At 38.3% G+C, this 16,070-nt stretch overlaps 2 protein-coding genes across 4 annotated transcripts in view; one reads left to right on the forward strand and one right to left on the reverse strand.

Moving 5' to 3' along the window:
• sec24a (SEC24 homolog A, COPII coat complex component) overlaps positions 1–4,812 on the reverse strand; it is a 32,642-nt gene extending 27,830 nt beyond the window's left edge. For all 3 annotated transcript variants that reach the window (XM_005727705.1, XM_005727704.1, XM_005727703.1), the window contains exons 1-2: positions 4,414–4,812; positions 889–1,512 (exon numbers count right to left, since the gene is read on the reverse strand). In XM_005727705.1, coding sequence (XP_005727762.1) covers positions 889–1,512; positions 4,414–4,474 — 685 coding nt within the window. In that variant the 5' untranslated portion in view covers positions 4,475–4,812. The remainder of the gene's footprint in view (positions 1–888; positions 1,513–4,413) is intronic.
• Positions 4,813–6,615: 1,803 nt separating this feature from the next.
• Positions 6,616–16,070, forward strand: part of sar1b (secretion associated, Ras related GTPase 1B) — a 13,510-nt gene continuing 4,055 nt past the window's right edge. The window contains exons 1-5 of the mRNA XM_005727706.1: positions 6,616–6,812; positions 10,744–10,819; positions 14,073–14,192; positions 14,472–14,537; positions 14,722–14,825. Of these exons, the coding sequence (XP_005727763.1) occupies positions 10,762–10,819; positions 14,073–14,192; positions 14,472–14,537; positions 14,722–14,825 (348 nt within the window). The 5' untranslated portion in view covers positions 6,616–6,812; positions 10,744–10,761. The remainder of the gene's footprint in view (positions 6,813–10,743; positions 10,820–14,072; positions 14,193–14,471; positions 14,538–14,721; positions 14,826–16,070) is intronic.

The following is a 16,070-nucleotide window of genomic DNA, read 5'->3' on the forward strand; positions in this document are numbered from 1 at the left end:
GGCAACCTTCTGATTACAAGGCGAACTCCAAACTCTTGAGCCATGATCACCCCGAATTACAACAATTCTGTAAGAACAAGCGGCCAAAATTCTTTCACAGCACTTTAAAGGACTAACTGACAGTTATTGCAAACACTTGATTGCAGTTTTTGCTACTAAGGGTGGCCCAACCAGTTATTAGGTGTAAGGGGTAATCGCTTTACTTTTTTTTTTTTTTTTACTCTTTTTAATAACAAACACCTTCATTTAATAAGTGCATTTTATGTTTACTTGTGTTACCTTTACATGAAAGTGTGACAAACATACAAAAGAACAGGAAATCAGGAAGAGTGCAAACACTTTTTCACACCACTGTATATGCCCTTTCCAATAACATAACAAATAATACCATATGTATTTGGTTACATGAAATAACAGTAACAATTAGTTCCATCGTAAGGACAGACTCCAGCTATAGGTGGAGAAAGGCCTTGTTATGCTCTTTATCCTTATGAGTTTAGCTTTCCACTTGTGGCAGCTGGTTAGAGTGGCACTCTACCAGCAGATTTCCACACCAGAGCAAGGACTATAGGGCAAGAGGCTCAAGACGGCTCAAGTATAAAAGGCACAAGAGACAAGAGCAAGTTAACCAACTCACTTGTAGGAAAACATGGAAAAACTGGACGCAAAGGACTATAGGTCAATAGCACCTGAACATTCGAAATAAGACTGATGGGATTGTCAATTTATATATTAATCATAATGTTGTTTTGGATGAAAACAACACTGTGAAATAATTTGCAAGAAAAAATTATGTCTCTGTCAGTTTGTCCAGGTTTCCCAGCCACGTAAAGTCTATGTGTGGGGAAACACTGAGTATCTCTTTGTTATATGCCTTGATGTACTTACCTGGCTGTGTATAGCCGTGCAGAGAGGTGGGAGGCATTCCTGGGCCCGGGGGTTGGGTAGTGCTGTAAGACATGTTGGGAGGTGGTGGTAGTGGTGCTGCTGAGCTGTAAGATGCTGATGATGGCAGTGATGGCCCTGCTAAGGTTGCAGCTGGATTCACATGATTTGCCACAGGGCCCATTGGAGGCGCACTAATGGAGGTTGCTGGCCCCAGTGGTGGTGTAGGTGTGTTGTACTGCCATGCTGGAGTCATGGGCTGCTGAGGGTTGGGGTAGTAGCTACTAGAAGACACAGAAGGAGGAGGTGGTGTTGCCTGTGCAGGAGGCATTGGCATCCTAGGACCAGGACTGGGGCTGGCAGACTGAGGAGGGGTATGCGATGGATGACCTCCCATTGGAGGCCTGGGCAACAGTGGCTGGCCTGCAGAAGATGGGTAGGAGGTGGGTGGTGGGCCTGGCTGATATGAGCTAACTGGGGGAATAGGCTGGTATAGCCCAGCTGGGTAAAGTCCAGGGCCAGGGGGTGCAGGAGCTTTAGCCTGCACTGGATTGTATGGTGGTTGATTAGTCATCCCATAACTAACCCCTGGTAGCTGCTGGAGGGCAACAGGATTCTGTGATGGACCTGGAGACCAGAGGAGGATAAATACAGACATGTTAATACATTTTTCTCACAGTTTCCTCTTTGAGTAATTAAAATCAGACATGAAAATCATTTCATTCTCTGGTTAATTTTATGTCAATTTTATTTTTTATAAAAACTCTTATTTCAATCCCTTTGTTTAGGGGAAAAGATCTGCCTGACTACTCGCCAACATTTCACAATGGCTGCAGCTCTTTAAATAACAGTATTGTCATGTAGGATAAGAGTTATATCTGAAATTTAGCCTTAGGTTCAAAAGCAGTAAAGCCTTTAGCGTTACAGAAAGATGCAACCAGCAATGTTATAGATTTCAAGCTAGGGGCTATTGTTTGTGATTCAAGTGCATTTTAATTAAGGCAATCCACTTGCTTTAAATGTTTTTATATGAAAAACAGATGGCACAGTGCTGGCAGTGAAAACTACACGGATGCATCAAATGACCAATGAGCCGACAGCCCAGAGGAGTAATCTCTTTACTTGGATTTAATTTGTTGTGATTTTCCCTCAGTGACAGTGGGTTTCAGGCTTACTTACTGAACACAGCAGTGATAAAAGCTGACACCTGTGCACCATTAAAATGCTGTGTTTACTGTGCAGATACTAGGCTAAAAATGTAACACAAACATCTCAGTTTCAAGAGTGTCAAACATTAATAACGATAGGCGATGTAAGATCTTGTTATGAACAGGAAACAGATGTCAAATTCTAAATAGTTATAAGGAAGAAGGAAGGAAAGCAGGACAAAAACTACCAAGAATGATCTAATCAGCACACTTTAATTTGCAGCATCAATGTGATGCCATTTGTGGCCTAAACGATTATGTAATGCAAGCAGTTTCACTACTATGCATTTATTCCTTTATTTTATAACTGACAGCAGAGCTAAGTCAGCAGAGTGAAAAGGGATTAGAAAACTTTTCTCAACATGCAAAGATAGATGACGGAACATAATCCAGTAATCTATGCCCTTTCTAAGAGCAGGGAAATTCTAAGAAAGTCAGAAATCATAAAAGTGCAGAGTGTGATATCAGACCTTTCACTCCAGTAAAAAAACAAAAAGCATCTAATGGTAAAACAAGAAAAACTTCACTAACAGAGTAGGAAAATACAACCCATGTGAATCTAGACTTGAGGGTGTAAATATGCATTACAATGATTAAGATAATGAAAGCAGCTCTAAAGACCACTTTATGACAGCAAGTTCAAATAGTGAGGCTGTTAATGTACTGGCGCTGTTTAACTCCAAACACAAAACTAATAATTTCAGTTTAAATGGGAGAATGGCCCATGGGTAAGTGCTGTAATGAAATTATTACTAAATTGTCTTCAGAAGTTCAACCCTGTGCTGCCAGAAATACTAATACTCAAGACAAGAAAATGAACCAAAGATACAGAGACAGCGCAGACTGTCAGCTTTAACTTGAATACTAGTAAGGCAGTCAGGAAAGCCTTTTGAGTCTAGTCCACTGCAACTTCTGGCTTTAACAATAACTGGGTATATGATAATGATACCGAATAAAATATAAATCAGTCAAGAAAAAAAACAACAAAAAAAAAACAACAACAAAACACACACACACACACACACAAAAACCACACCCTCACCTATGAGCATATGCAGGGGCTTGTAATGGACAGTTTCCTTATAACTGCCTTTAGTCTTTATACACGAAGCTTAGCATTATAATATGACATTTCTGTCCATTCATAAGTGATGGGAATTACACCTGATATATCTAAACATTTTACACAAAGATCCATATTCACACATTAACATTTCATTCGCATAAAGATAACCCAGGATAACAAATATTATTCAAGTCATGCCACCCAGCTTTATTGATGTGCTTGATGGGTTTTTTTCTTGTTGGTAATTGGCATTGTTTATTTTCCACTGCTGTATTTTTAACTGAACTGCAATTAGAAAAAAGAAAAAGGAAAAAAAACAATGCTATATTAAAATGACCAAGATCACGTGTACTCATTTACAACTTTTGAATTGGAGCTGAGGTATTATGACCTAGGGATGCTGTTGTCTGCACAGAACAAGAAAGTTATTTCAAGTGCAGACTAATTTGATTGTGAAATATCAGTGCTCCACTGGAAAACCATAAAAAGATATGAATAACCTGAAATTAAGACATTTATCTGTTTCAGGCTGGGGAACGCTTTGCTTTATATTTGGATGGTCCCCAACGTGCCACATGTACAGAAAAACGCAGGACGCAGACAAGCCAGAGCTTTTAAGCCAGCTGAAAATCCGTATTGCACAACCGTGAAAGAACGAGTAAACAAGCAAATGTATTTATTCACTGCCACTAAAACTACATCGGGAGTTTTAAAAAAAAAAAAAGAAAAAAAGAAAGAAGGGAAAAAAGGTTCAGACAAATCCAGCAGCATGAAAGGAAAAAAACAATTACTTTTCAAGTTATCAACGAGCTCGCATTATATCTACGTATATTATATTATGTTGTGTGGAGAAAGGTCGGACAATTGAACACCTGTCTCTATAATTTTATGGTGCCTGATGAGTCCTATAATCAACCTGTTGGGCTGCCACCTCAACAAAGGAAAAGTAGCAAACATTCAAACACTAACTAAATGTGTATGTATAGCGTAACTTAAAGAAAGAAACTATTTTGGTCACGTTAAGTCATCAAGGTAGCATAGATCAAGATTAACCTCAGCTCTACACCTGACAGGCTCTACACCTGACTTAGCTACCTATCGTTACAGTGTTACTAAGCAAGTCAGTTAGCTAACAACTAGCATCAGACACAAGATCCAAGAAGTGCCGCTAGTGCTCGTTTGTGACTACCGAAAAGCCAGTTAGCGGTTAGCTACTTCGCCTTGAAGTAAATATATTTAATAAAGGTTACTCACCATTTGCGTATGTCTGCCCTGTCCCAGTCCCATTCTGAGAATTGAACCCCGCAGTTGACATCTTGAAACAGACACCAGGATTTAATTTAGAGGTGCTTGGTTGGCGAAAAGCTAGCTACGACTTTAGCTGGCTAACTAGCTGGCTGGCTGACAGTCGCGGGTAACGTTTAAACCTGTAGCTCTGACGGCGCGTAGCCTGCTCAAAGCGTCGTCTGCGGCGACGTCTCCTATTATCTCAAAAAAAAAAGTTGATTAGGTGACTTGTTGACGATTACAAGCCCATCGCCATTATCAAAAAACCCATTCGGCTATCTACGGGTGAGTAACGATGGGCCTGGTCAGAGTAATCGTGTCAGACACTTCTCCCCTTTCACCGGAAGCTGGGATCACCCAGCAGGATCAACGTAGAAACTGTCGGGCATGCGCAGTATTTACACGTGGCATTTCCTCCGGTGCACAGGATTTTCCAGTGTACTAGAAACATCATCGAGTTCATGGACAATCACTGTGCATTTTTTGAGAAGCTGCTCATTTAATTGCACGTGAAATACAACCTGCGGTACTTTTTCCAACGTATGGTGGAATCCTCTAATCTAAGTTAAAGCACTAAAAGAATATGCTATAGTTTGTCCCCAGGTGAATTCTTTTGGACATAACTGTATGGAAAAACAACCACACATAAACCTTGGTTAGTTGGGAATAAGCTTCATCTTTATAATAGGGTTAATGTAGTTTAATTCACTTTTTTTGCATTTGATTAAACAGTCAAGCACTGGAAATATTTAGACTTGACATTGAGTTTCCTTACAACTTCTATGAATTCCGAGCTATTTGTTTTGTCCTTGCATGCAACTGGGGAAAATCCAGCATCATTGTTTTGAAAGTGATAAGAAAGTCAAAGGGAATACATTTGTACATTATTGTTTTTAATCACTGGGGAAATTCCACATTAATAAGAACTGGTGGACAAACTCCAAATCAGATGTTTGACCATTTTTGTCAAGAAATGCAGAAATGTGACACCAAAACTTTAAGAATAATAAGTCAGTTAACTATAATTTGTTAATTTTCTTTTTTCGTTTTTGCCAGGACTTTATCCTTCTAGTCATATGCACATAATATGATGTAGCCTATACATTTTGTGCTTATAATATAAAATGAAATAAGAATTGCTGAATGTAAAAATGGTCTACAAGTCCTATACATTTCAAATAATCTGCAAAATAATTACATCCTACATGACCTGTGTCTATCCTGGGATATGATGTTAGTGTTGTGGGTGTCTGACCTGAAAGACCAACACAAAAGCTGTATACAAAAATGAAATGAGCAGACTCTGTTTCATAAGAAAAATTAGATCCTTCAGTGTGTGCGGATACATGATGGAGATTCTCTATTACTCAGTTGTGCAAGCACAATTGCTTCGCAGTGGTCTGCTGGAGGGTGGCACTGTGACTGGCTACAAATTTAACACTTTTGAAGCTGGAGAGCAGATCACTGAACAAACTGTTCCCATCATGGATTAATCCGGACCACCCTCCGCACTGGTTACTGTAGAGAGACCGCGAGAGAAAGCACCTTCTCTAACAAAGTGATTAAGCTCTGCTGACATAAGTACAGCTACATACCACATCACCCTCTATAATAAAATACACCTGCCTCGTAGAGAAAGTATCTGACGGGTATTTTTATTAATATTAATATTTTATCATCCTTAAAATCCTGTTCTGTTCACTCATGATATTGAGTTTATTCCTTCAACTTAGAACTACTATGAGATATCATGTGATGATTCACTTGATGGATAAAGTCCTCCTCAGAACGTGACCAGTTCCCAGGAGGACTATCTTCTGCACCTCCTGAATGGAGTGCAAGATTTTATTAGTATAGTTTTCCATTTCTTTCTTTCTTATTATTATTTTACTATTAATTTGAACTGCTTTAAACAAATGATTTTCTAAATATGAGATAAACAAAGTATATCTCGTCATATCAGAGCTGACATGGACTTGCCTAACGAGATTATTTGACTATAACAATATGAAAACTTGGAGCAAACCATCACACACGCGTTAATACACGGATAAAATTATTTAATTAAAAAAAATGAGCAAAATATGTCCATGTTGGCTCTGAAACAAAAAGAAATCCAGAGCGGAGCTAGATTTTAGTTCCCCTGCCGGAAAGATGACTGTGAAACATAAACAGGAAGCGGCAGGGCAGAGTTTTCGGGGAGTTGCTGGACAGCCATTGCAGTGTCGTGGCTCAGTAACAAAACACGAAGGAGGAGAGAAGGACCTGGCATTTTTCAGGCTCTCTGGTTTTTTTGAGCAAGTGACCAATTTACATGAGTATTAGAGCGAACATACTTGTTATATTAATCTACACCTAGATAACGGGTAAGTTTTTTTTGTTTAATGTTCTTGATATCTGAAAAGAGTCCCGTAAACGTTCGACATCTAGGCTAGCAATTTCTCCCGGCTGCTAATGTTGCTACGTTAGCATTTCTTACACCAAGTTTACTGTTACGGTGCTGGGAGTGGGGTGTACATTTAACTTGACCCGTTGTCATATTTATTTAAACATTGGTGCTTATTTCAGAGTTGAAAAACAGTCGGAGTATTGCACAAATTTCATGGTTTTAGCACGTCGAAGAGCCGCTTTTGTAGCTAACTGCTAGTTAGCTAACGTAGCCATCGATGCAACGTCGCCTAAGTGATAGAGAATATGACACGTAGCTAGAAGCTTCCTGCTAGCCGGTTAGCCGGCCTTGCCTTCTCTTTTCAAACTATACCTAACCAATATATATATATATATAAGCGTGGCATGGTTTGTTGGCATTCTTAAATACAGTCCTCGTTGTAGTTTTTTGGCTGAAGTGTAACCTGGCAGAGACCATCAATTGCTGTAACATTAGCCGTCATATTGAAGGTTAGCTCACTTCACTGCTACGTCGATACTGGCTATAACAGCTATAACCCGGGGATTTTGACAGCCGAGTCAAACCGCATTCGTTGTCTTCGCAGTGTTATGTTAGTTGACAGGTACTGCCTGAAACCTAAATGTGATAATAATTCATATCTTCTCAGAGGAGAAAATGTGCCCCATCTTAGTTTGGTAACACACTGCTCTGATAGGCTTTATCTAAGACATGAGCACTTTGCTACTAACACGCTGAACTAGGAATTCAAGAGGTAGATCACGTTAGTGTTTGAGGTAAGCGGTCTACATGGGTGACGATTTTTGATAAGACACCCCTGTTACCCATTTAATGTTGACTCAGCGTTATTGCAGTGTATTTAAATGTCAGATTTAATTATATTAGACATCTTGGTTATAACGAGTTTTTCTTTGATGGCACGTTTGAGTTCCCGAAGTCATCTTTTTTGTTGTCACAAGTTAAAGGTTCAAGGCAAAGGAGACAAATAAATATAGAGAAAATATAGTGGCCAATGAAATTAATTGCCTTGTTGTTTCACATAACTTTGCAAAAGCGAACATTTGTAGCATAACTATTTTAATATATGTAACAACTAATTTCAAAACATAATTTCTCAAAGTACTGAGCAATTGAGCACAAAATTTTACTGAGCATATTTAAAAGTAAAAAAAATAAATCAAACTAACAAAAAAAACTTAATGTATGTGAAAAGTTTGGGGCCCACCTAGGGCTGTTCGATATAAGGATATATATCGGATGACGATATAAAAACGTCTATCGTTTCATTTTACGCTATCATTTGTTTCGTGGTGTTGCAAAATAAACTGTTTATGGCAATATTTTTTTCATCGTTTTTGATGGTCACTGTAGTGGCTAAATTCATTTCTTAAAGTTCTCTCTTTCTCTTATATTTAATATAACCACACTATGGACGGACAAGCGCCTGTTTTTATGCATTGTCATTAGCAACAAAGATGGTAAAACCATCGCGTCCGTTTGTTTATTTTCCACATAAACCTTTCTCAATAAAAGCTCAAGATCCTGTTGAGACTTTTCAAAATAAACTGAATCACGTAAAATAGTATGCAGAGTATTTACCAATGAGAACCAAAAAAAGAGCCGTCAGGTGCTAAAAAATAAACCTTAGACTCAAACGTTAGAACAGGCTTTTCCCTGCAGCATGCTGCAAAGAAAACGGCGGCTGTTACAACCTATGTCTAAAAATGTGTAGTTTCATGCATCGGTAAAACACTCGACTCCAGATATATGACGCCCAGCTGGAAACACTTCAGCTACCTGAGATTCACAGAATTTACAGAAAATGTTACATTTTTGTGATTTATATCGTTATCGGACGATAGATGTTTTATATCGGGATATGAGATTTTGGTCATATCGCACAGCCCTAGGCCCACCTAATAGTTTTTGCCTTTTCCTCAATCGTATGACATGAGAATGGATTTTTAAGAAGTTGTTTCTTAGGGGGTGTTCTTTTAAGGAAACTTGTTGTCTGTTAGATGGTCAGGAAAATTCATAAACTTCTGTTAAGATAACACAGGTAACGTTGACATCTTAAGTGGGGACCATTCGTCCTAGAGGCCCTTTATGAGGAAAAAGAAGGCTGTAATGGTTCGGAAACCTTCTTCATGGATAATCAATTTGATCAGAGTAATTCACCTTCATGTTTGCATTACATTTTTATTTCTTTACTCTAAAGACCCATTCCTATTTTCCCTTTATTTTGATAGTGTCTGTGTCTTTCTTAGGGCTACCGTTTGGTTTGGGTGAGCTCTTGTTCTCTTGTTAGAATATTGTCATTGTTCATTGGACTCTGAGACAGACGGCAAATGACAGAGCAAGTCAACAACAGCAAAATGTAGTAGAGCCTCAGCATAGTCTTTTAAAGTTGTTCATGTGTATTTTTTAGGGCATATATTTACCCGTCAGTGTGTCAGAAAGTCTTCTGAGATTTAGCGACCAAACAGAAGATCTGTTGGCATTTGGCTTTTCATTTCAGACCCTAGTAGTAGCAATTGGTCATGCTTGATGATCAGTTTGCACATCTTGTAAACGACACCGCCAAATCCAGTTGAAACAGAGTAAGGCAGCAGCCTTCAGGCAAGCTTTTTATGGCCACATGCATCTTTTGCTTGCCGAATATTTTACAGTCACTGAGGCAGGCATGGGAGCATATCGGTCCAAAGTGTGGCACCAGCTGACGTGTAGTTCAGCTGTATTTGCATGATCTTGACCTTTGTCAGCCTTATACTTTAGCCCTGGAGTTGTTTTCATGTTACGTAATTGGGGCCAGAGGTCTGTACCAGCTTACCTTGCTGTGATCAGTGTGCAGAGGATTGAAAAATGAGATGAAGTTGGAAATGGAGTGCAAAAACTTCTTATTGGAGAGGGGATGTTTGCTTTTTCTGTCCTCCCTTTTATTGAACGTCATAAGCATAGCTCTCACATATTTGATTGGGTCACTTAAATGGGAGACAAAGAAGCTTATATGAAGTAGAAATAAAAAATGAAGACTGTAAAAATGTGTCTTACCCAGAAAAAAAGAAGAAAAAAAAACATCTGTTACACAACAGAAACTGCTATTGATTTCATACTTGTAGTAGTTATCTGAGTCTGTTTATTTTGGGGTTTTTTTTTTAATTGGACAAACAATTAGGCTACCCCCATTTAAACGTCTTAGATGGCATAATTTTCAGATTAGAGCTCATGTTGTCTGTCAAGAAACTGTTATGTGATCAGGGTTCTGAATCTCCTGTCCTTCTGGAACAAGATACTCATTGGCTGTAGAAAGGCACTCGCTGTTCTTATCAGCAGTTGCTAGTATCTGTGTGATAGGTTGATGCAACTGGCATATTTAGTTCTTAAGTTATGTGTTACCCTTTAATTGTGTTTATCACTTAGTATTTTCAGATACTTTGGCAAGTTGGTTTTTGCCCTATTTAAAAAAAAAAAAAAAAAAAAAAAAAAAAAAAATCACAATTTTACAACTTATAAAATTTGAAAAGTACTGTTGAATCAGATAAGATATTTTCTTTAACTTAGCAGAAATAATTTACTTTGGTGCAGAAATTAAATTAAGGTAAGACACAATTACAAAAGGTTCTAGAAAGTGTAGTTTAAATTTCAAATCTGAGTACCATATATTTATCCCCCCAAAAAGAACACACACACACACACACACACACAAAATTCTCTTCCAGGGCCACTGAAATCTTCTTTATGCAGAAGGAAAATAAAAGGGAGGGCTGAATTTTGCTTCACTTTACAGCACTTATCAGTCCAAAGGGGGAAAAATACCCTTCTCTGTGAATTAATTTGTTCTTGCCTTTGTTTTGAATCCTCTTTTTTGTGGGGGTGGGGTTGTTTTTCAGGATTCAACAGCTCCGGATATGTCATTCCTATTGGAGTGGATTTCTAGCGGTTTCAATAGCGTACTACAGTTTTTAGGTGAGTACCAACTAGGGATGGGAATCAAGAACCGGTTTCCAGTTGTCCATTTCCTTGGACTACTGGGAACTGTTAGTCTCGTTGGTCTGCTTGTCTATCGATCCAGTTATCGGTTCTTGCACTTGCAAATAGTGACACAGTCTATATTGTGGATATGACATTACTTTTATTGTTATTGCACAATAGGATGAGAATGCAATGGTAAACTGGAAACTCCATCTAGGACATAAACACCTGCATTATGTTGCTAACACAGCTTCGACTCTTTGCAAGCATCTAGTCAGACAGCATGCTAACGCTAAGCTAGCCAAGAACGCAGGGTGATGTTAAAGCTGAGTGACTGCTGACCCCAACCCAGCCAGACAGACCCTAAACTTCAAAGGTAACAAACTGATGAGCAGACAGGCTGCAGCCTCCGTTTCAACAATAGAATTACTGTGTTGATCGCTTTGAAGTGTCTTTGTGCTGGTGTTCATCGTTGCTTTGTGTTGTCAGTTTTGTGTTCATACCTAAACACTGAGAGAAAGATCATATTATTATCATTATCTTATTCCAGTGTTTTTCTAATTTTTCTATGTAACTTTGCACTGTCCACTTTCTGCTGTAACAAAACAAATTCCCCACGTGTGGGACTAATTTATCTTATCTTATCTTTTATCTGTGTGACCTTATTAGGATAGCGATTTGTTTTGGTGTGTGAAACTGTAGCCCCTGTTTGTATTGTTAAATGGTAATTATGAGTCAATGCATTTCAGCTATGTTACAGTAAGATGAAAGTAATGTTACGAGTAAAATTAATTACTTTCTTCTTGGAGTGATAATTACTTTTTGAGTATTGACTAACGCTGATCTGCTTGCCGCTTGGCAGATCAGTGTTACGAGAGTCCATCTGTTAGTCGAACCTTGGATACAGGAGAAACAATGCGGTTTTCATCCTGGTCATGGAACACTGGACCAGCTCTTGGTCTGCATAACTGGCAATAAGTTGGACTCATTCCCGGTGGGTGATGGGATCCACCAGGGCTGCCCTTTGTCCCTGATTCTGTTCATAATTTTCATGGACAGAATTTCTAGGTGTAGCCAAATAGCGAAAGGCTTTCACCTGGGTGGTTTCAGAATCTCATCACTGCTTATTACTTTCTAGTATCAGCTGATATTTGCTGGAGCCACAGCTGTAAAAGCTACTGGTCATGATATCGGTTTGGATATCTGGTGAGAGGAAAACATGAAGATGAAACCAGGAGATGTCCTTACTGAATCATCAAAGCTGAACAGGTGAAGGAGAAACAGGTTTACCTTTTTAGGTGACATGAATGAGTTGAAGGGAAGTTATAAACTGTTTCTGAGAGACAAATAACATCAGGATCCTTTTCTAAGTAGCTGACAGCTGGTAACTGTGCAGGGGCGGGTCTAGCAAAGTGTTGCCAGGGGGCCAGGTAGAGCATTAAAAGGGAAAGGTGGGCACAAGGAAATACTTTCTTATTCTCATTTAAAATGTCTCACTTTTAAAAAAAATAATTATCTGAATCTTACAACCAAAGTTTTTATCTGACGTAAAATGTATAGAAATCATACATATACCAACAGGACAGTGTACATCACTGTCACAACAGCGTTTATTTTCATTCAAAAGCTTTATAGTTTTTACTATAATACCATGGAAGACCGGTAACCAGTCAAAATGCCCGGGCCGATTTTTTGTCCCAGTCCAGCCCTGAAGTCAGCTGTGACGTGAGGACTATATATACTGGCTGAGAGTGCTTGAAACTCGCTGCAATATCCACCTAAACAAATAGGTGTTGTCCCTCAGGCAAAACCTTTCCAAAGTTTCACACAGAAAGTCTGATCTTTCCAGGCTGTTGCAGCATCTCCCTCTGTGTAATATGGATATCTCTGAGCGGTGAACCATGGTGGTTAAAAACTGACAGGATTGCACATGCATGTCTTCAACCTGTCTGCACCTCCATGCAAGGTAACAAAAATTGAGAGGTGCATGATCAGGAAAAATGCACCAAAGCATGTTTTAAACGTCACCTCTGGCGTCTGCCGCCATTTGCTAGGGAGACATCAGGTATAATGGGCCATTTATTCAATCCTGACCCTGTTGACATAAGAGGGACACAGTGGGTAGTACAGCTTTAGTTGAGATCTGATATCAAATATAACTGAAGGTAAGGTATCAAATTAGAAATGGAATAAGTTGGATTGGTACATCCTCACTCATTATCTCCTAATCCACGCTGCAAAATTTTATTGTTGTTCATAAAATATTTTTCAGCTGCAGCCCTTGTCAGGAAAATGCTTTGTTTTGTTTCACATTCTAACACATCCATTTTTACACTCTTACACTTTTGATTGTATCACCATTTTTTGGAGTGGTCATCATTTTTCAAATTCTTTCTATTGCTTCAGTGTATGTCTTTAGTTCCTGGTTAGAGCTCTAACACACGGTAGCCTATGGGTTATGGCATTGCCATTTTGCTCCCTGAAAGTCGCTCAGCTTAAAGCTTTCAGTGATGTCCACATGCTGCGGAAACATGAAAGCCTCATAAAGGATACATCTCTCAGAAACATGACAGAATTTTCCATCCTTCTTTTTTCCCCCCTCCTTTCTTTCTCTCTCTGAGTGTCCATTTGAAATGTATACCAGCAGCTCTTTTCCCCAGGGTGTGCTGTTCTAGTTTCTGTGTTTGAACTGCTTATATGAAACAGGCGTTCCTGTTCTCCCAGTTAGACAGGTCGCATAGTGCTGCTGTGAGTAATGATGTCATCCAGTTGACTGACTCAGAAATGTTATAAATCCACCAGGTATCACTATGCTGACTCAGAGTTGTAAACACAAAGGCTTGTAATCTTGTTAGGAAAGTTGATCAAGGAGTGGCATAACTTTGCACCTTTTATGTTTTGAGAAAAGTTTTTTTTTTTTTTTTTAAATAAATGTAAAAAAAAAAAGAAGAAGAAGAAAGAAAAATAGTCAAATCAGTCCATCAAATTAGAAACTAACTACTTCTTTTTAAATAATCATTGTGTGAATTTGAGAAAACCAAAATGGTGTTCTGATTTATATAAACTTATGTGGATTAAATATCCCCTGTAGTTCTAAGAACAGGTCTGAGCTTGACAGCCTTTGTTTAGTGTCACTGATTTTCTTTAAAGATTAAAAAAATATATAATGTGATTCAGTAACTTAAAAAAAAAAAAAGAGTAGTAGCGTACAGGCTTGTGTTCTGAAATACTTTTGGCTTTCTTTCAGGACTGTATAAGAAATCCGGCAAGTTAGTATTTCTTGGCCTGGACAATGCTGGCAAAACGACGCTACTGCACATGCTCAAAGATGACAGATTGGGACAGCATGTGCCAACTTTACACCCAAGTGAGTTGGTGCTTACTCTGTCACATGCATGCACGTTCACACATGCTCATTCGGTTATGTGTCAAAAGACTATCAATACAAAGAAATGGAGGCAGCTTTTACAGACATATCTGTTTTATTGTTAACAGACACTTTTAAAGCAGATGCTGTTGATTGGATGTAATATCATAAATGTAACGTACCTATGTGTAACATGCGCTTGGATATTCCATATGGAATTGCATTAAACTGATGTTTTTTCAGTATCTTTGCTTGACTAATTCATTTCCTCCCCTCCAGCCTCAGAAGAGCTGACGATTGCTGGTATGACTTTCACCACCTTTGACCTTGGAGGCCACGCACAAGGTGTGTGTGTGTTCTGATAGTTTTTGTATTTTACTGATTGCATTTTGTTTTTAAGGAAACAACAATATTCATTTGTATGGCTAATGTACTTCAGTTTTCAGTCTGGTTAGCCCAAGGTTAAAACAGAAGAGAAGTTGACAAATAAGATTTTTTTTTTTTTTTTTAATTTTGTTTGTTCACTCAGCCCGCAGGGTGTGGAAAAACTACCTCCCTGCCATCAATGGCATTGTCTTCCTTGTGGATTGTGCAGACCTCGGGAGATTGGGTGAATCAAAAGCAGAACTTGATGTAAGTACCCGCAACACACGTGGTCCCCATCACACCGCTAAGCGTCGTTTTTGACAGCTTTTAGTATAATAACAAAGAGAGAAATAAGTGAAGTTTTGGTTATTCATTGTGCATGTTACCTTTTACCACATGTATTTGATAATTTTGCAATTTGAGAAAAAAATGAGAGGAGATAATAGTTTGTTTGTTTTTCCCCAGTAAGTCCATATAAAGATACAAAGGGACCATTAAAGAACTACTCATAAAGGGATTATTTCTTTCAGAAAACAAGTAATCATGTAGAAAAAGAACACAATATAATTAATAATTATTTTAAAAATAAGAGAAAAAGGAAACATGTTGAAAAAAGCGTGTTTGTATGAAAGCGGCACCACAATATTATTGATCACAATTGTTTGCCCAATGGGTACCAATATTATGGGAATTATGATAGATTATACAAAACAGTATGGCAGTTTTTCTTTATTCAAATGTTTTTTTAAGGGTTTCAGTTTGTGGTGCATTAATCTAATGTCTTGGATGTTTCTGAAAAATCTGCTTCTAGCCCGCTTCTTGAAAGAGAGGGGTTCATTTCTCTTCCCTACATGTTCTAATCTACTTTTCAACCAGCCGACCAAAGGGATATTTCTGGTAACTAATTTACCAGTTTTAGAGTAGTCTGAAAGGCAAAAGCTGCTCACAGAACATCCAAAACTGAGCAAATTCTAAATGACAAAGTGTAACATTGGCCAGTCAAATGTTTTGTTTGTATTTTAGGAGTTACGGGAAAATGTTAATCACACTCTTTATTTTTCTAATTGTGTTTCACAAAAGCATGTTTTTTGCTGGCTTTTTTAAATAAAATTTTTAAATGGACTTATCTGGGTGAATGATCAATGACCTGGCATGGCTATAAGAATCACTCCTCCTCCTTGTATTGGAAAGAATTTAACCAAACGTGTGTCCAAGTTTGTTTAAATTCACACCAGCTGTGTTCAAGGTCACATTTTAGTTTTACAGGCAGTAACCTATGAACAGTGATGGTTCATAAGCCAAATGAGCTACTACGTCATTGTTAGTGTGGTCTCCTGTCTGACTTCAAGTCACTAAAAACTCATGCTATTCAAAGGCTACTACTGTCTACTAGTTACATATAACTTAGTCAGTTAGAGGACAATCAAAGCAATAACTGTGAGAACTTACTAGAAAAAATTATAATAGCCATAAACTCTTCATTCAAACACCGCATTTTAAATTTTTTTTTTT

Source organism: Pundamilia nyererei, unplaced genomic scaffold, assembly GCF_000239375.1.
Source record: "Pundamilia nyererei isolate P.nyererei 1_Seehausen unplaced genomic scaffold, PunNye1.0 scaffold00026, whole genome shotgun sequence".
Lineage (NCBI taxonomy): Eukaryota > Metazoa > Chordata > Actinopteri > Cichliformes > Cichlidae > Pundamilia > Pundamilia nyererei.